General features: G+C 35.2%; 7 protein-coding genes across 11 annotated transcripts; 2 read left to right on the forward strand and 5 right to left on the reverse strand.

Moving 5' to 3' along the window:
• Window positions 1–416: 416 nt before the first annotated feature.
• LOC106443450 (ethylene-responsive transcription factor 15-like) lies at window positions 417–1,413 on the reverse strand. Its single transcript, XM_013885010.3, has one exon. The coding sequence runs from the start codon at window positions 1,307–1,309 to the stop codon at window positions 608–610; it is 702 nt and encodes a 233-aa protein (XP_013740464.2). The 5' UTR covers window positions 1,310–1,413; the 3' UTR covers window positions 417–607.
• Window positions 1,414–5,458: 4,045 nt separating this feature from the next.
• Window positions 5,459–6,868, reverse strand: LOC125603986 (ethylene-responsive transcription factor ABI4-like). Of its 3 annotated transcripts, XR_007335882.1 has the most exons (3): window positions 6,301–6,864; window positions 6,131–6,215; window positions 5,459–5,895 (listed from the first exon to the last, which is right to left on the reverse strand). XR_007335882.1 is itself a non-coding variant. In XM_048774660.1 (2 exons), exons 1-2 carry the CDS (start codon window positions 6,620–6,622, stop codon window positions 5,863–5,865), a joined length of 525 nt encoding a protein of 174 aa, XP_048630617.1. In that variant the 5' UTR covers window positions 6,623–6,868; the 3' UTR covers window positions 5,459–5,862. The 3 variants fall into 3 exon arrangements, 2 of the variants coding, with proteins under 2 accessions (XP_048630617.1, XP_048630618.1); XM_048774660.1 differs by having other exon boundaries at window positions 6,131–6,868; XM_048774661.1 differs by having other exon boundaries at window positions 5,459–6,215; window positions 6,301–6,858.
• Window positions 6,869–8,174: 1,306 nt separating this feature from the next.
• Window positions 8,175–11,284, reverse strand: LOC106437752 (cell division control protein 48 homolog C-like). The gene is made up of 8 exons (XM_013878707.3): window positions 10,464–11,284; window positions 9,643–10,376; window positions 9,438–9,557; window positions 9,260–9,364; window positions 9,093–9,161; window positions 8,745–9,005; window positions 8,491–8,640; window positions 8,175–8,371 (listed from the first exon to the last, which is right to left on the reverse strand). The coding sequence occupies exons 1-8, from the start codon at window positions 11,152–11,154 to the stop codon at window positions 8,270–8,272; spliced, it is 2,232 nt and encodes a 743-aa protein (XP_013734161.2). The 5' UTR covers window positions 11,155–11,284; the 3' UTR covers window positions 8,175–8,269.
• A 1,201-nt stretch (window positions 11,285–12,485) lies between these two features.
• Window positions 12,486–14,928, forward strand: LOC106437751 (CDT1-like protein a, chloroplastic). The gene is made up of 7 exons (XM_013878706.3): window positions 12,486–12,932; window positions 13,004–13,123; window positions 13,201–13,423; window positions 13,508–14,098; window positions 14,200–14,401; window positions 14,483–14,573; window positions 14,658–14,928. The coding sequence occupies exons 1-7, from the start codon at window positions 12,589–12,591 to the stop codon at window positions 14,740–14,742; spliced, it is 1,656 nt and encodes a 551-aa protein (XP_013734160.1). The 5' UTR covers window positions 12,486–12,588; the 3' UTR covers window positions 14,743–14,928.
• A 197-nt stretch (window positions 14,929–15,125) lies between these two features.
• LOC106443448 lies at window positions 15,126–17,601 on the reverse strand. Its single transcript, XM_048774680.1, has one exon. The coding sequence runs from the start codon at window positions 16,109–16,111 to the stop codon at window positions 15,893–15,895; it is 219 nt and encodes a 72-aa protein (XP_048630637.1). The 5' UTR covers window positions 16,112–17,601; the 3' UTR covers window positions 15,126–15,892.
• A 208-nt stretch (window positions 17,602–17,809) lies between these two features.
• On the forward strand, window positions 17,810–20,156 carry LOC106437749 (hydroxyacylglutathione hydrolase 2, mitochondrial). 3 transcript variants are annotated; one of them, XM_013878705.3, is made up of 8 exons: window positions 17,810–18,085; window positions 18,385–18,558; window positions 18,671–18,874; window positions 18,968–19,091; window positions 19,197–19,297; window positions 19,400–19,474; window positions 19,568–19,666; window positions 19,749–20,156. In XM_013878705.3, exons 1-8 carry the CDS (start codon window positions 18,032–18,034, stop codon window positions 19,899–19,901), a joined length of 984 nt encoding a protein of 327 aa, XP_013734159.1. In that variant the 5' UTR covers window positions 17,810–18,031; the 3' UTR covers window positions 19,902–20,156. The 3 variants fall into 3 exon arrangements, 2 of the variants coding, with proteins under 2 accessions (XP_013734159.1, XP_022571630.1); XR_007335901.1 differs by having other exon boundaries at window positions 17,882–18,085; window positions 19,400–19,489; window positions 19,749–19,958; XM_022715909.2 differs by lacking the exon at window positions 19,400–19,474 and having other exon boundaries at window positions 17,882–18,085.
• A 4,645-nt stretch (window positions 20,157–24,801) lies between these two features.
• Window positions 24,802–26,432, reverse strand: LOC106437748 (delta-9 acyl-lipid desaturase 2). The gene is made up of 5 exons (XM_013878704.2): window positions 26,023–26,432; window positions 25,755–25,895; window positions 25,513–25,653; window positions 25,307–25,413; window positions 24,802–25,150 (listed from the first exon to the last, which is right to left on the reverse strand). Exons 1-5 carry the CDS (start codon window positions 26,356–26,358, stop codon window positions 24,952–24,954), a joined length of 924 nt encoding a protein of 307 aa, XP_013734158.1. The 5' UTR covers window positions 26,359–26,432; the 3' UTR covers window positions 24,802–24,951.
• Between the last annotated feature and the right edge of the window lie 292 nt (window positions 26,433–26,724).

The raw sequence follows: 26,724 nt of genomic DNA on the forward strand, positions 1-26,724 counted from the left end.
TCACTTAATTAACTAGTTTATAATTTACATATATATATATATATAATGATATAACATTTACCCAATATAATAGGATCATACCTTTATAGATGTAATCGAATTATCCGACCCACAAAAGAACTTTATAGTTATATATCTTATCAACTTCTTTTTATTGACTTGATAGATTATAATTAAGATTCATTTGACTGATAGGAATGACTTATATATATATATATAGTCACTTAATATTAATATAATATTTTTTGTATCATCAAATATATTTTACGCGTGTAAGGAAAACTGAGAATATATTAAAGCACGAACAAAAATATTAAAGCAATTAAGATATATTAGTCTTTATATAGAACATCACCTATCAGTATCACCATCGATATAAATATTTAAGAAATTATTACACACACTTTCCAGCGATATAACGCAATAATAGAGTTTTTTTTATACAGTTCAACATCACCATCATCATCGCATCTCTTCCAATAATTTCTTTTGGATACAACAAAGGAAAAATAAGAGAACCAAAGAAATTACAGAATGAACAAACGAATCTCAAAACTACCGCAAGATTAAAATTTAATGATTGCTATAGCTGGAATCATTTACAAGATCAGCATGAGCTCATAAGTAGTTGTTCTAAATATTCAGCACCTAAATCTTCAAAAACCACAAGTGTACCACTTTCTTGCTTCACAACACTCTGCTTGTTACTTCTTGATGATGAAGACGAAGAAGAGAAAGAAGATGAATAAGAACAAGAATTAGAAGAAGAAGCAGAAGAAGAATTAGAAGATCGCTTTTTCCCTCTAGGCCGGTTTCTAAGCGAATGTTTTCTCTTCAAGGCCATGACCGGAGACCCTCCATCTTCAAGATTCACATTCTCCATTTTCTTAAGAGACTCTCTGACCACTTCCACGGGGAAGTTGAGTACCGCAAGAGATCCTTTTGTTGCGTAAGCCGCTTGGTCGTAAGCAAGAGCTGCTTCCTCGGCTTTATCAAACGTCCCGAGCCAAACCCTAATCCCGTTCCTAGTAGAATCTCTTATCTCCGCAGCAAATTTTCCCCATGGCCTCTTCCTCACTCCTCTGTATGACTTCTCTTCATCAATAGTACCAATCTTTTCTTCTCCCTCGGAGTTTGAAACGTCGTCGTTTTGGGTTTCTTCTTTTATCATCATCTCCGGAGACTCAAATGAGAAGAAGTCATCAGAGTAATTATGAGTAGGGCAAAAGAAGGATTGATCTAAAAACGAACTTTCGTTCCACAAGAATGATTCTTGTGATGAGCTCCAAGAACTCGAAGAGGAATACATGGTGGAGGTAGATTGAGAATATTCTTTTTTTCGTTCTCTCTTTTTGTTCTGGCAATAACTTTAATTATTCGAAACTTAATCCGTTATAAATAGGGACATTAAATTTATTAGATATTTGAAAGTGGATGATATTTTATTGCTAAAATCCTCATAGGTCGTAGACAAATATGGCTGCCTTTAAAAACTAATAAATTTATTTTAAACAATCGAATGAGGGCCAACCACAAGACTGGTATATATTTTTCCAAATGTATTTAAGGAAAAAACTCGACTTCACAAGGATGTATCACTATTCGAGAAAAAAAGAAGTGGATGATATATATTTACACGTGGCACGATATCATTTACAAGGGGTGACGTTAGGCGGCGAGAAAAGAACAAAATAGATGAGATCAACTGTGATGTGGCAGGAGCTTTAAGTAACTAAAAAGTCTGCGAGAGTTGACTAGAAAAGGCACGTGGATGTTTCATAAACGATAACTTAGTTACAGGCTTAAAGCATACAACAACAATTTATGAGTTATATAAATATTGATATATATAAAAAAAATAAATCCTCATATATATAATATATACAAAATGTTCCCATATACTCTGAATTAATAAATAGTTAATTTTTCTAGGAAAACATTTAGGGGAATTTTCATATTTATCAGTTTGCTAGTATCATTATTCATATTTATCATCACCAAATAGACATGTTTAAAAATATATTTTTCGTTACAAAGCAAAAAAAAAAATTTTATATCCGTACTTAATATATATTATAATAAATTATTTAAGTAAATAAAAAACTAAAAATTAAAAAATATTTTTTTATGTTTTTGATTATATTTTTTCAAATTCGTTTTTTATAAAAAAAATCAAAAATTTTTAAATTTTTTTATCAAAAATTCTTTTTGAAATTAGAAAATTCATTTTGAAACTATTTTTGTAAAAATAATTTTTTTTAATTATTTAATTATATATTTATTAGAACCATAAACTCCAAATTCCAAAAACTTTATACCACCCTCTCAATTTTAAACCTTAAGTCTAAATTAGTTAATCCAAAGATTATAAATGTATTTTCCCTTTTTAAAAATAAGGATAAAAGTGATTAAGATAAACATAAAAAAATAATATTATAAAAGTGGTATTTTTGACAATTTGTTAATATTTATTTAAATATATTATTATAACTAGAAAAATTAACATGATCATTAACACATGAAAATTAGGTTTACGTCACGGATTTTAGATTCAAATTATTAGTTTAGTGGTTCGATTTAATAAAGAGTTTTAATAATATTTTCACGTAAATTAAAAAATAGTGAAATATTCAATTTTGCCATTATTTAATATCCATATTTTCCTATTTGATTTAGATCATTAATTAATTATTCTCTCTATAACATTAAATTTTAATACTATAATGATCCTTTAATATTCAAACTTTTTTATTTTAATCATAATACTTATAAATTTTAAATACAATTAAAAAATCTTCAAAATTCATAAGAAAATCTTTTTAAAATCTTTTTTTAAGTAACTAAATCGTTCTTAAATTATTATTATAAAAAATTTTAATTTTTAATATCAAAATCAATTTGTTTTTTTTTTTTAAATTCAAGTAGTTTAGAATTCTTTTTCAAGATATAAAAAGTTCAGTATATTTCATGCATAAACGGTATAACTAGCCCTAACATTCTTCGCTTCCAACAATCCATCAAATCTTTTTAAGGTGATGAACCTACTTTGTCCTAAAAATGTATCACTTTCTTTCCATGAGCCATCCAAAAAGACTTATTCTTGGATTCACTCCCTAGGGTGAACCTCTAGGTTCACCAACCAATAAGATTGTTTTATTTTATATTCTCAAGCTATAAGTTATATTATATTTTAAAAATAAAAAGGTTAAAATAAATAAATTAAAAAACTAGTAATTAAAAAAATATATTTTTAACATTCTCAGCAAAATACTAAACCCTAAATCCTAATCCCTAATCCTTAAACCCTAAATCTTAAACCCTTGGGTAAACCTTAAACCTTTGGATAAATCCTAAATTTCAAATAAAAAACACTAAACACTCAAGGGTTTAGAGTTTAGGGTTTAGGGTTTTAAGATTTAGTGATTTTGATTTAGTGTATGAATTATCCAAGGGTTTGGAGTTTGCCCAAGGGTTTATAGGGTTTATGATTTAGGGTTTAGGGATTAGGATTTAGGGTTTAATGTTTTGCTGACGACGATAAAATTTTTTTTTTTTTAATTTGTTTTTCTCTAACTACTTTTTTTCTAATTTTTTTAACCTTTTTATTTTAAAAACATAATATATCTTGACAATATTTTGTTTCCTTTTCTAAAAAATATCGAATTTGAAATAATGAAATCCTATTGGTTGGTGAACCTAGAAGTTCACCCTAGGGGGTGGATCCAAGAATAACTCATCCAAAAATTGCCATCTTTTAAAATTGACAGCAATATCGTATCTACCATTTATGATATTGTCTTCTGTTCATTCAATATTTGTCCGTCTTTAAAGATTTTTTGCTTGATAAATGAAGATAAGGTCATCCGCATCAAGGGGTTTTTAATGAAAATCTCTCTCTATATATTAATGTTATAATAGTTTTCAAAAGTTTGAAACACTTACTAAAGTTTTTTAATTGAAATATTTTTATATGAATCTTCTAAACTTTGGAAAAAAAATATATGAAAATATTATATCTGGTGAAATTTTTTATTTAAGAAACTCTTACTAACGGTGACACAATGGAAAGCAGGCGAGACAAAATAAAGATGTTTTTAGTCCATTACAAAATAAAGATGTTTTTAGTCCATTAAAAGTCATTGATGTTTGGCCTCAACGTCTAAATGACCTTAACATGTTCATCCATGCAGTGACAGGATAACATAATTCATCCATATTGATTTAAGGACCACCCTTTTTCTTATAAATTGTTCTAATGTAATCTTCAACCTTTTATACATAGCAACATTTTTATATCCGATATAGTATATGAATTAGTAGGTGTTCACTGTTTAGTGGTCTGTGTTTTCTTAATTTCTAGGGGTGGAAACCATCTAAGCACATGGTTTAGCTTTATCAGGATATTTATTTTTGTATGATTTATTTTTCTAATAAGAACTCTTGTTGTAAGGGCATCTCCATCTTCACTCCATTTTTTTTTCTAAAATGGAGTAAAAGTGAATATTGAGTGAGGAATGTTCCAACCCAACTGCAAATCTCACTCCATAATGAAATTTACTTCATAAATGGAGTAATCTATTTTTTGTTTGTTCATCACTCCATTATGGAGTGGGAAATGGAGTAGGGTTAGAGCAATTTTACTTCATTTGCACTTTTACTCCATTTTAAAAGAAAAAATGGAGTTTTACATTGGAGATGCTCTAAATATGGGACCCTTCATATTTTTGTATGAGATGTCAATGGCATGTTTCAATAATATACGACTAGATTTTACAGATTTAAATAATACCTTGGTAGATGACGGGACGTGCGGTTTGCCGTCAATCACACGGCATGAGTTTATATATCTAATCAGCATTCAAATTATGTTCATTAGACTAGCTATAAAGGAAAATTTATATAAAAAATCAGCAGTTAAATTATCACAATGAACATATTGAAAATTAATATCTTGAATTATTTGGTGTTAGAAAAGATTTATCATGTTAAATAAAAAAAATTGGAGAACACCAGCACAGTGTGTAATTTTTTAAATATTTTAATATATTCATTGTTTTTAACAGTTAAAATCAAATTTATTAAAAATTAAATCATTAGTTTTTTCAATTTTTGTACAAAATTTTATTATTTTATTTTTATAAATGGAAAAATATGTTTATTATTTAACACCAGAAATTTAAACATACATTAAATCAACCACTATTATTTTTCCAGAAAGAATCAATATTAGGTGGTACTCGAGGTGGTACTCGGCTAAAGCCTGATGAAACATATACCCCAAATTTTTTATAAAAATAATTCAAATTCCAAAACTATTGGAATCTTTATTAAATCGTCTATATCTCCTAAAATATTAGGACCCTCCCTGTCAGTGAGTTAGTTACCTTAGATCATCACATGATTATAGTTTTCAGTTTACGAATTTGAAAATCCAATTGAACCTTTTTTTTTTTTTTGATCAAACCAACTTGTATTAAATTCAGAAGAGTTTAAGCTCCATTAAAGTAGAGTACAACAAAGTTACAAAGAGCCCAATGGAATACGAAACAGATAAACCTAAGATAAAATGAAAATACAAATCACAACAAGTAAACATTGGAAATCGCATCACAACGGTTTTATGAGTTTCTTGAACGATTGCATCTCGGGTAACTCTGAGAGTCACAACCACTGCACTAAAGGCAGGGAAGAGCGTTAGCCGGGAGGAGAATCCTTGCAATACCAGCCACACATGTTCATCCAATTCACTCCATACATGAGGAAATATTGGGAAAAGAGACTGCTCCAAACAGGAGCCAAGCAGATAATCAATACCCGCCATAACCATATTCACCAAGCAACAAATCACAGTGATTGTCTCTTTCAACTGCCACCAAGAAGAGAAACACACAGACACTGCACCACAAACCAGGTTGAATACAATAATAGGACTGCATACTGCAGTAGAGAGTTGCATCAACGCAACATAAAAACCACTAAGAGGCACATAGATATAACCAAAGGACACTGAGTCCATCAGTACACTACCAAATAAAGCCAAAAACCACAACTCCAGAGTCACCCACATATCTAGCATTGCATCCTTTTCAAAAGAATAGGAGTAAACAGAGAGTAAGGAGCTAAGGTGGACCTGGACGTCTATAAGCGGATGGATAAAATGAAAGCTGGAATAAGAGCCGGGAGAAGACCCATTCTCGAGCTGACAAAGATACAACCTGTATACCACATGAGAAGAACGCCAGTTGACAAAGATAGTGTCACCAGTGAACACAAGAACATCACCATCATCACTGAGCTTACTTGAAACCCTTGAATAATTAAACATCAGATCTAGGACTTGAGTAGCTAGTGGAGAAGAGCTGGAGGAAGTGAAAATAACGAGGCTGACGGAGACGTCTGGTGGGTCTGGAGGTTCTGGTGGCTTGACAGGAGGAGTTTCAATCGGAAGATGCTTGTTCCGCGCCGGATCTGAAGGAGGCCTGGGCTGTGAAAGAGGAGGAAGGGCTGTCACCATCATCTTCAAGGAGGAGGAGCAGTGCTGCATCAAGCCAAGGAACGACGGCGGAGGTGGATCTGGAGGGGGGCGGAGACACGACGGAGGAATAGTCACCATCATGGCCATGGAGAAGAGCAGGGCTGTTTCAGAGAGAGGAGGAAAGAGCGGCGTGGTTGGAGCAAGGAAGATCCATCGAAACGGCGTCTTGGGATGCGGGCTCGAGAGAGTTTGTCTCTAGGGCGAACTCATCCAATTGAACCATCTTATTTTTTTGCTTAAGCTTTGGTAATCGAATTACGAACCATCTTGCGAGAAGATAAAACCTTAGATTGTAGTGATCTAGAGTATTCTTGTGATTTACGGCGTTTCATCCGTTGAAACTTGAAAGCAAGAGATAGTGAATAAGTGCATGCATGTTTATTTACAGCACGTGTGTATTAACTTTGTCACGATTTAGTCATCGGTCAGAGCAAAATCAGGAATCTTTTTTTTAAATTGTTGTATTAATAAATTCACCATATGCAATACAAAAGTGAACCCGAAAGAACCGATTTTAGTTACTTTTTGGTTACAAAGTAGAAATAAATCAGGTACATTTAAACCGAAGAATCGATTGGGACCCGAACCCGAAAGTACATCGGGTTATACCGGTTTTTTGAAGATTTACTAAACCCGACCCGAACCCGATAGAACCCGAACCGGTCCCGAACCGAATTTTCATATAACCCGAATGGGACTGATTTTGATAAACCCGAAAAACCGAAACCCGATTGGACTAAACCGAAACCCGATTGGGACCCCGAATGCCCAGGCCTAAGCAAAGTATATTAAAAATAAACAAATCTGAAGAAATAAATAAATAGGATAATGGAAAAGAGAGGCGACGTGACGGTGTTCCGTAAGCAACTGTACCCGAATCATTAGTTTACTTTGTTGTTCTTCTTGTATCAATCTTATATATGGATTATGTAGGTTCTAAAATAAAATGAATAGTGTTTTAGGCCAGATGGGTAATGTAAATAATTAATAAACCAAATAAATTCTTATCCGATTTTACTTTTAAGAGAAGTCCAAAAATTATTTCATCAATTTGCAATTGCGTTATACGATTAGGAGTTTCGTTTAAAGCTAAATAGGGAAAAGAAAAAAAAAACACTTTTGGGTCAAAAATATTACCTTAAAATGTAGGCTTTTCCGGTTTGACCACTATGCCTCAAGTTGACGATAAGACTTCTTATCCTTATGGTTCACAATTGGTTTACTGATTTGGACCGGTATAAGTTGAAGTATCCGTAGAAATCTAATATATAGTGGAACACGAATGCGTCTATATATTAACTTTTTACAGTTTAACAGACTCATCATAGGTATATTCTGAGCTACGCAATGATCATGATAATGATTTTAGTACTCTATAGTTACTAGCAAACAAGGGAGTCCGAGACAGCACAAGAGCCAAACATATTGGAATGGTGCTCAGCTCTTCATCTCCATCATATATCTTCTCTGTGTATATATATTTTTGAACTACAACATAATATCTGTATATATATCTAACTTAGTACCTCATTAGCTGCGTCATTGCCCCCAAGCGCAAAGATTTCGCTTGTAAATTTTAACGACAACACTTGTTGGAACACACAAAACTTAGAGTCTATGATAAATGTCTCAAGTTGGAAAAACAAAAAAAAAAACAAATGGCAACTCCCTTAAGGGAAAACGAGATTTTTGCAAACATTTATACATTAAGAGAGTTCTATTTAAAAAAAAAAATCACTCGAAGGTAAAAGATGGTCCTACGTTGATTTGGTCCATGTTGGTGCTGCTTTGTAGTCTATGATGTCTATCCCGTTGTTCCTCGTAGTGTTTTATTTGCTGCACAAGCACCAAAAACGAGATTTTCATTTTACAGTTAAACGAGAGACAGGTTGAAAATTTTCAGCTTCTCAAAGTGGATTGAAAACAGAGAGAGTGAGAAGAGCATTAGGTGTTACCTGTTTGGTGACAGATGGTGTGACTAAGGACAAGGCTTGCTTGAAATGAGTCATCTTGATGGTGCAATCACTTAAATCCATATCGCCATCTTCAGACGACTTACTGGACTGGATCTTCTCCTTCACTGCCACGTGTATAGCTTTGTCCATCTTCCATTTCATCAAAATTCAAACCAACCATCAGTACAACACAATACAGAACATGGGAGTAGTAGTCTTATGTATCAAAAAGCATTTATAACGACAAAGATTACCAGGTTAGCGAGATCAGCTCCGCTAAAATCTTCACAGTACTTGGTTGCAATGGCATCCAGATCAACACTAGGATCTATGGGTCTCTTCTTTGCAATAGATTTTAGGATCGAAACACGCTCATACGCGTTAGGGAGGGGTACGTACACAAGATTCGCAAACCTACCTGGTCTCAAGAAAGCACCATCAATCACATCGAGCCTGTTCGTAGCTCCGATGACATAAACGTCACGTCTATCTCCACCGTGCAGTTCAGTGAGAAACTGAGGACCATCAAAGAATCAAAGCACCTGATTAAGATTTAGGGTTGGAATATAACCTATAGCAAGAAAGCCTTTTTATGTAATTACCTGGTTCAAAAGACCACCAACAACCAAATGATCACCTTCTCTGCCACGCCTTCCTGTCAAAGCATCCACCTGAAAGACATAACGAATCAGAGAGCTCTTGTTTAACTTGAATAGTTTCAAAAAATATTGGCAAGATATATTATTATTATTATTATTATTACACAAACCTCATCAAAGAAGATTACACATGGTGAGCTTGTCCGGGCGCGCTGAAACAAGGTCCGAATAGCACGCTCGCTTTCTCCAACGTATTTATTTAGAAGTTCTGGACCCTGAAAGCCAACGATACAATTACTAAGGAACCATTATTTATATGCAAATCAAAATTCAGAAAATCTGGCATACCTTGATGTGTATGAAATTAGCTCCTGCCTCGTTTGCAACTGCCTTTGCAACCAAAGTCTTTCCACAACCCGGTGGTCCATACAGCAAGAAACCTGTCTCTAACAACTTCTTTCCAAATTTCTAAAAAAAACAAAAAAGATCCAAAGGGAAACGTTCAGACCCTAAGGGAACAAGCAAGCAAAGTCTTGACGAGTTTTGTTACTACCTCAAACGCGTCTGGATATTTAATAGGGTTGACTACGTAATCGTCGAGTTCGGTCCTTAGATGGTCAAGTCCACCAACATCATCCCATGTGACATCTGGCACGGTAGAGAAACCTTCTCTAGTTAAAGATCCCTTAACTAACTTGACTGCTTCCTCAAAATCAGACATTCTGACAAAGAGCTTATCCAAATCTTCGTCCGACCAGGGCTGGCTCAGCCAAGATCTATCATCACCATCATCACTGTCGCCGGAGAGTTGCAATTTTCTTGAATCCATGATTCTCTTTACGCAAAGACTGGCAGCCATGTCAGCTAACTCTTCCAAATCAGCTCCAACAAAACCTGGTGTTAAGCGAGCGATTCTTTTCATGTCTAAGGAACCTTCGAGTCTAAGTCTTTGAGCTACGAGAGAGAGTATTTCAGCCCTGGCGTGTTCATCAGGAGCGGTTAGAGCAATCTCACGCCCAAATCGCCTACCCCTTCTGAGAGCAGGATCAAGAGCATCAGGGGTATTAGTAGCTCCAATGACAACAACATATCCAGCAGCAGCAGCCGTATCTCCAGGAGGAGGGCCATCCATACAAGTCAATAGTTGTGTTACGATCCGCTTCTCAGTCTCCCTTTGCTGGTTCTCTCTCTTGGAACCAATTGCATCAATCTCATCGATAAACACAATAGAAGGCGCAGTCCTGTATGCTTTAGAGAAGAGCTCTCTAATATTCTCTTCTGACTCACCTGAGAGAGAGAGAGAGAGAGCATGCACATTGTGATTCACTAACCACAGATACATACACATTAAACAATCAAAATACAACTATTTACCAGAAACACCAGAAAGAACTTGTGTGGCTGAAATCTGATAAAAGGGAACGCCAGCTTCGTTGGCGACGGCATGGGCCAAGCGAGTCTTTCCACAGCCAGGTGGTCCATGGAATAGAATCCCGCTTGGTGGCTTGGCTCCAATCTTCCCAAACAATGGAGGATTGAGAAGAGGGGACAGAATATACTGATCCAACTCATCCAACACTTTTTTAATCCCGGCAAAGTCTTTAAAAGTAGGTCCTACTTTACCACTCAAGGGAGGAGGAGGAGGAGGAGCAAGTTTCGTGGAGCTATTCAACTTAGCGTAGCCACCTCTTAAGCACTCACTGGTCAAATCAAACTTAGCGTACTCAGAAGTCGAGATATGGCCGCCACTGTCTTCCGACGAAGAATAAGAAGAAACTGACTTACGTCTTTGTTTCTTCATCTTACCACCACGAGCACCTTCATCAGAATCATCATCCTCTTGGTCTTCTTTCACACGCTTCTTGTTGTTGTGTCGGGCATCAAGGACATTTCTGACGTTGAGGACAAGTGCTTGACGGGACATCCTCTCATATTTACCGTACCTGCAGGAACGGAGGGCGTCCACGATTTCCTCCGCTGTAGATAAATCCTTCCCGCACGAATCCATAGCTCGACTCAAATCTCTCCTACTATTATTTCTTCCGCCCACATCTCTCCTCCCCATCGTGGCGTTACAGCTGGGATTCAGTGGTAACCTTTTGGAGGAAAGCTTATTAGCCCAGAAAACCCTAATTTGATTTTTATTACCGTGTGTGAGACGGTTCAAAAGACAAAACTATCCTCTTTTTAATGAAATAAAATAATGATATTTTTTTTTTTAAAGCATATATGAGATCTCCAACGGACCTACTCATCTCCGTGAGGAGGAGATCAAAACTCTGACGCAACCATGGTTTCTCAGCCCAACGAAAACGTAGCCTTGCACTTTCTAGATCTGTACAACTGGGGAGTGAACAGTCGTTTGTAGGAGAGTTTTGTTGACTCCACAATTATTTACACATACATATATATATATATACATAATACATATATTAAGAACCCTAACGGAGAGAACCACGTTGGAGACGGTCTAAAGTACCAAAATTTCTAATCTTAGAGTGTGTGTCTTGTTTCCTTCTTGGGTTGGGCCATTCTTTTAAAGGAACAATCGTCTCTCTCTCGTTCATTTGGTTTATCGATCAAAGTAAGCAAAATGGTGGAGACAAAGCTGATACGACTGTTTATGTTGTTTCCGCGACGGGGATAAGATTTAGCTTCTTACGGGTCTTTAGCATAATCGCTTGATAAGTTATGGAAAAAAATTCATCACCTCCGGGCTTAACATCGAATGAAAGACAAACATAGGAGTGAAAGAAGCATTGAAATAGGAGATAGATCTTTCTGAAGCTGCAACCGCCTAAACAGTCTGTGGTTACTTGCAAATTTGAGAAGATTGCTCCAAAGTTTTACGGTCCTTATAAAGTGTTGGATAAGCATGGGAAAGTAGCGTAAAAGTTGGCATTCCACGAGTATTCAAATATCCACCCCATGTTCCATTTTTTACAGTTAAAGAAGTTGGTGGGAGAGGCAATTGCAACAACACAATTACCTACCATCTTACAAGACACTATAGTCAAGTCACTAGAGTATTTGTTTACAACGAAAAATGGTCAAACGACAAGGGCGGGCTGCGATCCCCTCGTGATTAGTTCATTGATTTAAAGATTTTTCCTTCATTTTGGATCTTTTTACAAGTGAACATTGAAGTATTATCCTCTATCAAGGGCACATTTGGGCCTCTTTATAGTTCTACTGGGCTTTTCCTCGGTGATACAGCTCCGAGGGAGCAACGGCAGAAATTTAGCGGGAGTCACACGTGGCAACTCTCTCCACAGTCCCACTCCTTCCCTCTTCGCGCCATACCTTCTTCTCCGTCTCCACATTATGGGCCTAATGGGCTTCACATAATTTCGCGCGCATAATTTGGCGGGAAGCAACGTGCATCTTCTATCTCCCTCCTCTCCTCTGAGAGCCATATAATAAAACCCTTCTTCGTCACCGTCGCGCCTCCTCTCTCTTTCTCTGTAATTTAACACTCATTGACTTTGCTAAAAGAAAGATGAGCGCACCGGGCTCTTCTAGATCCATCCCGTTCAAATCGAAGAAACGTCTCTTCGATTCGCCACGCTCGAAATCGCAAACCGGAAACCCCGATTCGTCTTCTTCTGTACCTTTCCCGACGCCGGAGAAGCCGCCGGAGAGTACCATCACAAGATCCAGCAACCGATCTGCTGCTCTATCCGAGAAAGAAGTTCCCCAGGCCGCTGGATCTTGCCGCAGATCTGAAGATCCGCTTGGTAAGGTTTCATCCGCCAGGATTCAGCTCGTGTTCTCGTCGTCTTCCTCCTCCAAACGAGTATCCAATACTAACAAGATCGCCGAGAAAGAGAAGCTGCCGGAGAAGTAAGTTTTTGATTTCTAGGGTTCTTAGTTTTTTTTTTTCACGATTCTGATTGAGATTTGGATCTTCACAGGTACGAAACTCTTGGAAAGTTCTTCGATGCGCTTGACAGTTCGATCGTGTTGTCGAAATTACGAGGCTCTAAGCCGACTTTCTTCAACATTTCCGGGAAAATCGAGCATTTGACGGAAAGGTACTTTCCTGGAAAAATTGTATCTGATCTGAATAAACAATTCATATTTGATCTTGATGTTGAATTTATTTTCTCAGGAGGTTTTGCTACAGTCATTTGGCGCAAATCAAACATTTATTGCCAGAGGCAATCGAGATTAAGAGAGTGTTGGTACATGATGAAACAACTCGCTGCATGAAACCAGACCTTCATGTTTCACTCAACGCCGATGCAGTTGAGGACCATGACAAAAGCAAGAAGATCTCTCTCCGGAAAGTGTTCAGGACAAGACTTGCTGACTTTGTTAAAGCTCACCCTCAGGTATATGATGATAAAAATGCATATTGTAATGATTTTGGATGTTATATTTATATTATTAATTGAGTTTTTTTTTATTTGGTTTAGGGTGATGAAGTTCCCGAGGAACCACTTCCAGAGCTTTTCAGTAGAAGGAAACTAAATGAGAACTCGAAGGATGAGGTTAAGAGTTTTAGTTCAGTCATGGAAGAGATGGCTTCTATTCCAGCAGCTAAATTGATTTCATCTTTCATGAAAGTCCCATCAACCCCAGTCAAACCAGCTTCAAGTCCTGCTAGACCAGCTTTGTCTAAGATTAACTTGGCTCCGACCCCAGTGAAAGCTGTGTCAACTCCAGCTAGTGTACCTTCAACGCCGGCTAAAATTGACTCAGCACCAGCTTTTGTCGCTTCAACCCCACCTGAGTTTGCTTCAACTCCCGCCCGGCTGTTCAGTCGATCTCTTGAAGCTCGTCTGGTGAAAAGAAGTAGCGATGATACTAATCTAGATGATGTTACTACCGACCAACCATTTAAGCTCGCGAGGCGTTCCTCACTAAGCTCATCAAGGTCGTTGAACTTTGATTCTTATACAGAGGATGTGACAGATGTTGATGAAGACATTGATCAAGTACTGGTCCAAGATGCATCCAGCGATGATGAAATACTCAGTATACTTCCTGATAATCTTCGAGAGGAGGTAATACATTAAGCTCCTCATAATTACATTGTACTTAAGTGAGATTGGCTTAGCTAGTTAGCTTATTGAGATAAATTGAACTTCTTTTGTGCTCATTTCAGATTAAAGAACAAGAGAGGAAAGCTATTGAGGATTCTAATCCAGCAATCTCTGAGGCAAAGAGAAGGCGAAAGATGATAGCTTGTCTGCCTAAATTTTTCAACGTCATCCATTACTTAATCCAATCAATAAGGCGTTGGGTGATCACAAAAGAAGAGCTTGTGCACAAGATAATCGCCGGTCATTCTGATATCACCGACAGAAGTAAGCACCTTCATTCAGCATCTCAATACATTATAAGTGTTTTCAAAGATGTCCTAACCATTTTTGCTACGTTATTTGCAGGAGAAGTTGAAGAGCAGCTTGTGTTAATGCAAGAGCTAGTCCCGGAATGGATCTCTGAGAAAAGATCATCAAGTGGAGATGTACTTGTATGGTGAGTCTTTAATATCTGCATGCTTATAATACTTCTTTAGTATTTTTAGATTGGTAATTAAAACATGTTATTATTATGTGGCAGCATAAACAAAGTGGCATCTCCTCAAACTATCCGGTCGAGTCTAGAAGAAGAAAACAAGAAAGCGATGGCTACACCACTTTCTTAAAAGTGCGGTTTCATCGGCTGCTGAACATGCGTCACTTTATACATGATAAAGGCTGAACATTCATGAGAAAGGCGTGTAGAGATTGATTGCTAGTTAGATTATCAAAATTTTAGTGTGGAAATGTAATTAATTAGTAATAAATCACTTTTATTTTCTCTAATTTGCAATAAATAATTTCCAACTCTTCTTTTTTTCTTGCAATTACCAAAAAACTAAGATGGAGCAATGCACGACGAGAGAACCGAATAGAATATAAACTAAAAAGAAGTGCAAACTTGCAATATGTCTTAGGTACATAGTTCCTGATTACTTCAGTGCTTCGGAGGTGAGAAAAGTATTTTAGGTAATGACATGTTTGGGTGACTATAACCTTGTGATCTTTGAAGACCCTTCTGCTATGGCACTGGTCGAGGTAAAAAGACCTACCGTCTCTTGATCTGTAGACTAGACACTAATAGACCATTTTTAATAAATAGGGTTTTGAGTCTGGTCCAGGTTGGGATACTATATACTCAGAGAGATCCGTCTTTCTTCCGTCCTATATCTCAAGGCGTTAAAAGATGCCTTGTTAGATGGTGAGCAAACTTCTTCCCTGCTCCCATGTACCTTCTCTCTTTGAAAATCTCTCCTCACACACATGCGTGATTGACATTACAGGCTTATCGAAGAGCGAATGAAGATGAGTTCTTGGTACTCAACCAAATGTTGATGGCAGAGAATCATTCGGTGTCGTTATTACAAGCATTTGATGCTTGGCTACAGAAGAACATAGAGCAGTTTCACACAGGTACACACACGTGTGCCGTACATGTTCTCTTTCTAGCTTTCTTACATTTCACAAGAGTACGATTAGTAACAAGACTATTAGTAAACACTGCCGAATCAATAACTTATCTAATTCAAGTTCATTGAGTTGCTGTCTGTGCATTCTCAATAAAGTTTCTTTTATTAAATGAAAAAAATCGTTTGATTATTACATTGGTTTCTATAAATGTAGCTTCCAGCTAACCTTCCGTAGATTACAATTCAAGATGTTATGAGACCAATTCTAAAGCTATCTTATAGTTACGTATATGTAATTATGTACGGAACAAACAAATGTGGGAAAGAAAAGAATCAAATAATGATGAAGGAGATTTGTATGATAGCTTTAGCCGTTGCGGCACCTCCCTGAACCGCGAGGAATATTGGTGCAACCGTTCGGACCAGAGCCAGTGACCGGACCTCTTTGCAACGCCTGAAACAGTAGTTTGATCTCATCGACAGCGTCCGGGAAAGGCCTCATGCGCCTGGCTTCAACTTGCGTAACGTCCAAGACAATAAGGAAAATAACAACTAAGATAATTACGAGCACTATTTGTCTCTTCATGATACTTATATTTTTTCCTTCTTTTTTCTTGAATGGAAGACCAAACAAAACAAGATTTTGAGCTTTCTATTGGTTAGGAAGTGTAGGGTCTTTTTGGTTTGTGTGTGTTGTTAATTCGATAATCACTCTTATATATAGGGTACTTGAGATGTCCCGTGGTTTGACCTGTGCAAGCTTCGTCGCACTATCTTATATATGTTTATGTAGACACACACATATAAGAACTTTGACTTTACTACAAAAATAAATAGTTTTCAACATTTTGAACCAAAGTGTAGGATATCGTAATAGAAAATTCACTAAGACACGGTTTGTCCAAGTCCACATGGGGTTACAAGACCTGGTCCTAGCTGCTTCACTCTAAACCGAGTTCTGATTCCGGTTTAGATTGCTTGATGTCTTGGTTAGGTAGTTTGATGCAGATTTATCTTTTCATGTAAACCACTTTACAACTATGTGGTCGACACTTTTGTTTATTGATCCGTACCATTTAGATTGTAAGGTCTACTGCAGCATTGGTTGCTGACAGAAAGTATATATGTAGCAAATCAGTCACAATTTTTAGAAGATTTGATTTATATATCAAAGCTAGTAGTGATGGGTCATTGACCTAGATAAGTGAAAGATTGGCATAAAGCTCCCAAAATATTAAAAGGTAATTAATGTACATAACCTCTTTAAATGGTTAAAAACAAAATTTATTAAATTATATATAGTCTTCAGTGCCTCACACATGCAGACTATCAAACTGAAGTTCCAAGTAAATAGGCACATTCATACGCGTTGCATTTAAAAAGCTAAACACATTATAATATGTTAATAGGTGGACGCAACATGTTAAACTCAAATGAACTTAAAAGTTGGATTATGTTATGCTATACACAGATATAATAACGGCAATTCTGGTCTTGTAGAATTTTCTTGAGATCTGACTCATATTTGGGAAGAAACTCGGCTTGAAAACATTTTGATGAAGTTTGAACAAGGAACATGTTGGAATGAATCAAAACAAGTTGATACACGAGTTGGTTCGCCTTACACCACGACTTTTTATTCACACGAGAACCGGTTAACTGAATGAAAATCGGATAATAATCCTGGTTTAAGTTGTCAGATCCTAGATATTTTATATACCCTAAAAAGTAAATACTGCTCCTACAAACCAAAACAACATCGGCCAAAAGACCAAAACCATAAATTAATTAATTACTAAATTTTATGTTTCAGTAATGCGCTTTAAAGGCGGCCTTCAGCTGATGATAAAAATTAAAAAAGCAAAAATTCAGGCGTTGTATAAGTTTTTTTAATTGTATAACCAAGTAAATGCATACGCATAGGGCCAAGGCTGGCCCTGGTACATTATACGTTTCATACCTGCACGCGCGTAAAGGTCTAGTCTACCACGAGACAAACAAAACAAGTTTAAAAATACATAAATGTGGTCGCGTCATGAGTTCATGATTCATGTGTTCTTTAAGTATCTTGAGTTCTTGACCGCTAAAATGCTTTGATAATTGATAGTATAATAAATTCTCTTCCAATTTAAAATTAATTTACGATAAATAAATTGAGCGAAATCCTTTATATGTGAAATATCAAATAAATATAATTTTAGCACAAGACAAGACTCAAGTGTGGATCTGTATTTACCAAAAAAAAAAAGTGTGGTCGTGAAGACACGTCTAACCAAAACATTTAGAGATGCCTCGCTGTCTATTGACTTGGTGTTAGCATTTGGTACGGTTTGGTTCCGGTTAAGTCGGTTTGGGTTATCGTATAGCACCTCGAGACAGACTCTCTCTTTTCGGCTTTTTACGCGCTTTCTCCGACGAAGATTCCTTCTTGGATCAAAGAGAGAATCTCTGTGAGAGATACAGAGGAAGCCAAATCCTTTCATCTCGAAAACAGAGAGAGAGAGAGATGCAAAACATCTCGAAAGCTTCCTCTGCTATCTCCTTCTTCCGATGCTCTAGGGTTTGTTCCATTTCTCTCCAAAGCTTCTCACTTTCATGAAAAAATCTGACATCTTTTCAGTTATGATTAGCTCTTGAAGATCGTTTTGATTAGTTCATCCTCTTAATAAATGTAATGAGAATTGCGTAAACAGAATCAGTGGATTAATGAAAAAAATCTGTGCTTTATCTTGAATTTTGGATGCAATGATGCTTGATGGCTCTTCTTTTGAATCTTGAATCGTTTTTGTTACTCATCATTTCAAAAACAGAATGATATAACATATAATTGTGTGTTTTTTTTTTCTTTTTTTTTTTCAGAACCTAGCAAGTCAGCCATGTGTGAGGCAGCTTCACATCCGAAAGGGTCTTGTCAGTAGAGTCATGAAGCTTGTCTCTTCACCTCTTAGGACTCTCCGCGGCGCTGGCAAATCTATTCGAGTCTCCAGTTTCTGCAGTGTCTCCTCCAGTATCTCCTCTTTGCAGATTGAGATGGTGTGAATCTCCTTGACCATTCTTTCTCAATATACCACTATGGTCCATAGCTTTTTTTTTAGTTGGCCATCATGTGGTTGAAGATAGTCCTCATGTGTTTTGTTCTTTTCAGGTGCCTTGTCTTAAAGACAACTATGCTTACATTTTGCATGACGAGGATACTGGTACTGTTGGGGTGGTTGACCCTTCTGAAGCTGAACCTGTGATTGATTCTTTGCAGAGGAGTGGTCGGAACCTAACGTATATATTGAATACACATCATCATTATGATCATACTGGTGGCAATCTGGAATTGAAAGACAGGTACGGTGCAAAGGTAGGAATGACTTTTTAACTTCTCTCTCACAATCTAACATTTAAGAGCAAAAACAAAAAGTTGTTTGGGATGATTGAATGTTTTGGAATGTAGGTGATTGGCTCAGCTTTAGATAGAGACCGGATACCTGGGATTGATATAGCCTTGAAGGATGGTGACAAGTGGATGTTTGCTGGTCATGAAGTCCATGTTATGGATACTCCTGGCCACACAAAAGGTTGTTTTATCATATTCACAATATTATATTTTAGAGCTTTGAATGTTATGCATGTTGTTCTTGCTTCTGTTGTGCACAACATGATTATCTTGATTCTTCTTGCAGGCCATATCAGCTTGTACTTTCCAGGATCACGAGCTATCTTCTCTGGGGACACCTTGTTTAGCTTATCTTGTGGTAAACTCTTTGAAGGTACCCCTAAGCAGGTAAACACTAGTCTCTCTCTCTCTCTCTCTCTTTCTATTTTCCTTCTTAATTACATTTCTTTTGGATCAAAAGTTTAGTGTATTTTGTATCCTCTGCTGCAGATGCTTGCTTCTCTCAAAAAGATCATTTCTTTACCAGATGACACAAGCATATACTGTGGTCATGAATATACACTGGTCTGACATACTTTGGTATCACTAGTTGTTGTCAAGAAGCTTTTAATTAAAAACGGGTGGTCTCAAATGACTTTGGTTTTGATTTGGTTGCAGAGTAATTCCAAGTTTGCGTTGTCTATAGAGCCAAACAATCAAGTACTTCAGTCTTATGCAGCTCATGTTGCAGAGCTCCGTAAAAAGAAGTTACCTACGGTAAAAAAAAAATGATTCATCACCAAATGATCCTCTTTTGCATTGCTTAACTAAATGTTGATTCTTGTTATCTTGGTGGCAGATTCCGACAACATTGAAGATGGAGAAAGCTTGTAACCCATTCCTCCGCAGTTCGAATACAGATATTCGTCAGGCTTTAGGTATTTCAGAGACTGCAGATGAAGCAGAAGCTTTGGCTATTATCCGAGAAGCAAAGGATAATTTCAAAGCTTAGGCTTTTTCTTCTGAGGCAATTCTTTGGTTTCAACAAGAAAACAAGAACAAAGAGACAGAGAGAAAGAAAAATGTTTTACTTTGATTGACGATTTTTCATCAACACTGGAATTAGGTTTTGGTTGACGATTTTTCTTGAGAAAATATTTACCCTTTCATGTTTCTTGTTTTTGAGATTTTCATGCGAATTATGAAACAAATTAAATGTTCTATTGTATTCTTGAAACTGGAAATTACTTTCGAAAATTTCTTCCTAGTTACATTTATGCTAATTCTTAAAGAGAAACTACTTTCTAATCGAAACTTTTAAGAAACCTATTCAAAATATCATCCGAATGAGACAAATACGTTTGTTAAAAAGAAATACTCTGCAAATTACAAATATAGCACGCAAGGTTCAAAACCACCAAAATATAATTTCATTATATAGGTAAAAACTTGTATATCCTTAAGACTAACTAATCTAGATTTAAGAACATGATTAGGATTTAACAAATATTTAGAGATCAGTAGAGTAGAGGTATAATATTTTTACTTCTTTAATAAAACTTATTTGATCAATTTTCTTCTTTTATGCTCTTTTGGTCAAGAAAAGATTTTTACCATTTTTTGAGAAATTTATCCTTTGTTACATGTCGTTTTATGTGGAATTATGTATTTAGACGAAGAAAACACTAGCGCAAAAACATCAGCATTAGTAGTCTATCTAAAGAATATTTTATCAAAATATATTAATGTAATTTCTAAAATATGAATATAAATTTTATTAATAATTTTTTTAGAAAATATTGATGTATAGGTCAACTAAATTTAATTTACGACACAATAAAGCATCTTGTAAATTACATATAAGCAGATATAAGATCATTTTTTGAATCTCATTGAATAAGGTTTATTTATAGAGTGTGGAGATGATTGGTAAAGGTCGTAGTTTTATATTTTTTGTTGTAGAATTTAATATGTAGATTTATTTGCTGTAGTTTTTATTGATGTAATTTTTTTAAACATTATTTTTTTGCTCTGAAAATAAAGTTCTCTACAACTATATTTTGGTTTTGTAGAGATTTTTTTGCCGTGAGTTTTTTGAGAAGAAAAATATCAATTGACTGGCATATATAGTTCTAAAATAAATTTTGGTTGTCCAAAGCATCTACAACTACAATCAATTTCCATGTATATCCTTTAAAAAAACTAGTAGTATGGATTTTTTCATAAGTTTTATATATCCCCGGCTTAATCCAAAAAAGTTCCCTAGGTTTAATTTAACCATGTTATTTGAGTTCACTAGGTTTGGTGGCTAGTAAGCTATAGCTTAATTGTTGGATTTGAACTCTAGAGTACCACAGTGAAGCTGGTCATTGTCTTTAGTATCTACCATCTAGTATGTAGCTTTAACCGAACCATCTTTTCAAATTGAATTTCTTGATTTAGTTAAAAGAATCGATTATAATATTAATGTTTCTTTTAGTTCTAGGACCACCTATATGTTCTTTCCCTTTATTTTCTGTGTGCAAATGACCACCCATTTCAAATGTAGATTTAAATAGGGAAAACTGTTTTTTTAGAGCAAAAAAATAGTAACTATGTCCCTTTAGACTAATCTATATTTTGTGTCATATTTTCCTATAATACCCTTTAATATTTATGAAAATAATTTTAATAAATAGTTTTACAAACAAAAAAAATTTGGAAAAATAGTAACATTTGTTAAAATACCTATATGAACTTAATGGTATATTTTCCAGTTATAAAAAAGTTAAAATTATAAATTTCAGATTATGTTCTAAAAAAAGTAGAAATGACATTCTACGAAGTAGAAAACGAAATCTACTTTTTTCATTGAATCTACAATGTTTAGAATACGTGATCTACGTAAATAGGAGTATTCTACAAATATGTAGAATACACATTCCGCGCTTAACCTACCATTCTAAAGTTCTTAGAAATCAAAATCTACACATTAATCTAATTCTAAAACATGTAGAAACCGACTTCTACAGATTTACTATAAATCTAAAACATGTAGAAATCAAATTCTAAAAATTACTATAATTCTACAAAACTGTAGAAATTGATTTCTACATATTAGTTGTATTCTACGGATAAGAAATCAGTTCCTAAAAATATGGAAACAAAATATTTGAGAATATTCACTTTTATATTTTTTTAAAAATCGATTTTTTTTAAAAAAAAAAAAAAAAAAACGAAAAAGAACAAAAAAAAACGACAAATCGAGTTTGGGTGAGAATTTGATTTTCTCCCCCTTTGTTCATGAATGGGAAATTAAGGATTTCGTCCCAGAGAAATCGAGTTTAAAGAGTTGAAATCATGCTTAGTCGGTTCAAATCAAGTGGGAATCAACCCGGATATAATCATACAAAACCAAAAAAATCGATTTGGGATTCTTTCCTGGGCACGGGATCGATCGATCTATCCTTAGTGGATCGGTCGATCTGTAAAGAATCGACCTTCGCCGATCGAGTGAAATGGACCAGGTCGATCAGTATATATTTCGCGTTTTTTTGTTCTGAATAATTATCGGGATCGATCGATCCACTGTAACTTGTAAAGCTGGATCGATCGATCCCGCTTGTCGAACTCATTATTTATCTTTTTAAAAAAATTACAATTTTAAGGGCATTACTGCCATTTTTGAAAAAATTAGTCTAATAGGACATAAAGTAGTACAGATTAGTCTAAAGGGACATAGTTACCTTTTTTTTGCTCTAAAAAAACAGATTTCCCATTTAAATAATACTTTTCCGCCAAGAATAAAATCTAAAGTTAGATCACAATTCCTTTATTTCAAGAAATCCAAGCAGCCTAAAATTATACTCCCTCCATTTCTTAAAGATACATATTCTAGAGAAAAATTTTGTTTCCAAAAGATTCATTTTTTACATTTTTAATTCATGTTTTATTAACTAATTATAAACTTCAAAAATCTTAATTACTCTAATTGATTTTTTATTGGCTTAAAATTATAGAAAGAAGATAAATACAAAAAATTATGCAAATTTAATGTGTTTTATTAAAATGCGTAAAAAAACTAGAATATGAATCTTTTAGAAAGAGAGAGACGAGAAGAACCATCTGTTTCTAATGAAAACCCAGCAGTTTATAATACAGACTACTATATGATATCACAAAAAGTTTTTTTTTTTCAAATGCCGACTTCAATGTTGATATAGGCCAATATAGGCCATATAGGTAAATAGAACTTTGGACTATATAACAAACAAACACTGTACAATCCAAGAAACTCCTAAACCCAATATATTCCCACTGAAAAAGTCTGTTTTTGCTTTTCTTCTTTTTACATTTGTTTGCTTATGTCATGTACGTATTGAGATAGTCTCTTACTCTCTTACATGCAACATGTATCATATACTAAGAGCATGATTAACCCATAACCCCTTTTGGGTTTCTTATTCATTATTTTAGTAATTAAAACTAATTAAGAACCTTAGTTAAAAGCTGCTTTAATTTTAGGTCTCCAATGGTAGTTTACTATTTTGGGGTTCTTAAAAAAAATAAGGATACAGAGAAGAAAACAACACAATTTTTTCTTCTTCCTTGACTACAACAATACAAGCTTCAGTCCCTACAAAAATACAAAGAATATTGACATGAGACAGAGATTGTGTGCTTCACTCCCGTGACACTGAGCTTCCTCCACTGAGACAACATGAGACTGAGCTTGTCCGTGACTACCACACACGAGAAGATCACAAGACTACAATGCTACACTCCTACAAAACCAAGACAAGAACATTAATAACCACAGTTTTTATATCACCAATAAAGAAGGCAAGAAGATGCGACAGAGAACACAAGAACACTCTATTATATACCAACAAGATGAGACAGAGAACACAAGCTGACACAAACATAAGCATTTATATAAGCCATACGAAGAACAAGTAACAGAGCAGTATCAATTACAATGATAAGCTTGGAAAAGTGAAACTACATTGGAAAATAATGAAAACATAGTAGTATCAATTACAATGCCAAGAACGAAAGCAAAAGAAAGTAACTTTTACACAAACATCATCATAACCAAGTGATCAAAGCACAACAAACTTTAGACTCAAAAACAAAACACTTTATATCGTTTACACGATGACAATGGCATGATGAGAGATACGAAGATCATCCTAAAGAAAAAAAAACCTATCATCATCATCATCAGCATTATACAATCATATCAAAACCAAAAATACCATCATACACAATTATATGGAAACAGAGGAAAAGTTTGAAATTGGTTTACCTTCTTTTTTGTAAAAAAAAAAGGGTTTTCAGAATCTGTGAAGAGTTCGGAGGATCCGATGAGTTTGTTTTTACGGGTGGGAAGAAGCTGGATCGAAGAAATCCGATGGGGCGATTCTGCATGGGTTATTACGAATCGAGCCATCAACAGAGATGAGTGTAGCAGAGACGACGATTTGGTGAACCATGCAGTCGGTTTCGATCGGCAGTCAGTTTCGATTTCAACCCTTCGTTCGGAGAACGCGAGAGACGCAAAAGAAAATACAGAAACATTTTACTTTGCCTCATGTGCTGACACGTGGGTGAAAAACCCTTCTAAATAATCGGTCACAAAACACCTTAGTTAAGGATCGATAATATGTATTTTCTTTTCTTTTCATTTAATTAAATTACTTATTATCCTTAAAAACCCAACTAAGGATCCCGGATAATCATGGTCTAACAAACACGGAAGGCTATCAACTCCACAAAGTAAATATATTTAAATTCAAAAAGGTTAATTGTCTTTTGCTTTTCTTCTTTTATAATTTTAAATAGATGTAATAAAATAGTCTCAGTTGGAGAAGAAAGAGACTGACCGTCATTAACGAATTAATTGCCACCCACTAAGGATTTGTAAGCACCAATTACCACAAATATCTTAAACCAACTTAGTCCAACATCAATACATCGAAAACGTTCACATTGCATTTACCCAAAACTTCGAAAGTAAAAACAATAAACTCTTTTATAGTACTAGATATTCTAATTTTACATAGAATAAATCCTTCTTTTGTTCAACGAACAATAGCCATCCGACGTCGTTGAGATTCCGTTGGGAGTTTCACATCATATGCTAAACCAACAATCTCAAGAGACCGAACAATGTACCAAGAAAGGTCTATTTGCCACCATTCAAGCCCTTGTCTCGCCGACGACTCGAACGCATGGTGATTGTTGTGCCAACTTTCCCCAAATGAAAACACAGATAACCACCTTCAAACAAAAAAAAGACAACAATAATGCGTTTTTGGAAACATTAGCTGTCTACACTTCACGTGACAGAGATAATAATAGATTTTGACCAGAAAACGATGATATTAGATTATTCTTTTACACACCAAAAAAATGTAGAAATGAACATTTACATACCAAACATTACGAGAAGTGTCATTGGTTTTCCATGTCCGAGTGCCCCAAACGTGGCAGAGGGAGTTGATGAGGCATGTCACGTGCACCTCCAACGCTGCTCCTACACCCTGCATCACCAACCAAATCATTTATAATTATTATAGAAGATAAAATAGTATTCATATAGTATAACCATTTTAAACCAACAAAATTGTAAATTCAATTACCATTCCCCAAGTAACGAAGGACATGCCACCAAGATAGAAGAGAATGAGACCAAGTCCTAGAATGTGAAACATCACCGTTTTTTGAAGAAACCTATAGAACCATTGCTTCTTCAAATCATCCACGTTTGTTCTTCTTCCACACTGCATTTAATTCACATATTGATTTAAATTTTTTTGATATGAATAAACGATTTATAATAGAATAATAGACTTTATAACCAAAAAAAAGAACTGAAAATTACCTTTGAAACAAGATATGCAGAATCATAAATCCATAGAAGATGACTAAACCAAAAGCCTTCCTTCGGACTATGTGGATCTCTTTCTGAATCTGTAAACTGGTGATGATATCGATGAGTACTCACCCAATCAATCGGATCTCCCTATTAAATTTATAAAAAAAATCAATTAATAAAAATATTAGTTAATAACAATTAAGATCTAAAGATCTACTATTAGGCTAAATTGAATAAATAATGAAAAAAATAATTTTATTGATTTGATATAAACCTGGATGGCGAGAAGGGCACAGTAGGCTAAGAGATACTCCAGCCATTTAGGGACTTTGAAACTCCGGTGAGCCAAGTTCCGATGATACGACACCGTAATACCAAGACCACCAATCGTATAAAACAAAAACGTTACCCAAAGAGCAGACCAGCTGAAATAAAACGGTGCCAAGAGAGCCATTGAATGCACAAACAGTGAAGCTGTTAGTTTGAAATAGTCTAATCTCCTCCACTTTCTTCCCCAGAACGCCCATCTCTGTCTCCTCTTCTCCGCTTCTTTCTCCGACGAAGAAGGCTTTTTACGGTGGTTCTCCTCCATCGTGGATGTCACGGACATTTCTCTCTGCGTTTCTTTCTTCCTTGGAAACCTTTTCTTGTTTAATGGAATAATGGAGAGGAGAATAAAAGTGATGCTTTCCTTTGTAATTTATACTATTTACTGCAACAAAATCGTAGGATTCAGTAAAATAAATAAATATCATGATATTTATTCAAAGATGACGCGTAAGGTGGTAAGGTGCATTTTACATGCACTAGTGGTATTTTTTCTTTTTTCTTTCTTTCTTTCTAACCACTAAATATTATTGTTTTTCTATAATGTTAAAAAGTTATTTTTAGATGTAAAATGTAAAGAAAGAGTGACACAAGGCTCGATATTACTTGACTTATTCTAAGTTTCGATATACATTGCTTTATGGATGTA

The sequence above is a fragment of the Brassica napus genome, chromosome A3, assembly GCF_020379485.1.
Source record: "Brassica napus cultivar Da-Ae chromosome A3, Da-Ae, whole genome shotgun sequence".
NCBI lineage: Eukaryota > Viridiplantae > Streptophyta > Magnoliopsida > Brassicales > Brassicaceae > Brassica > Brassica napus.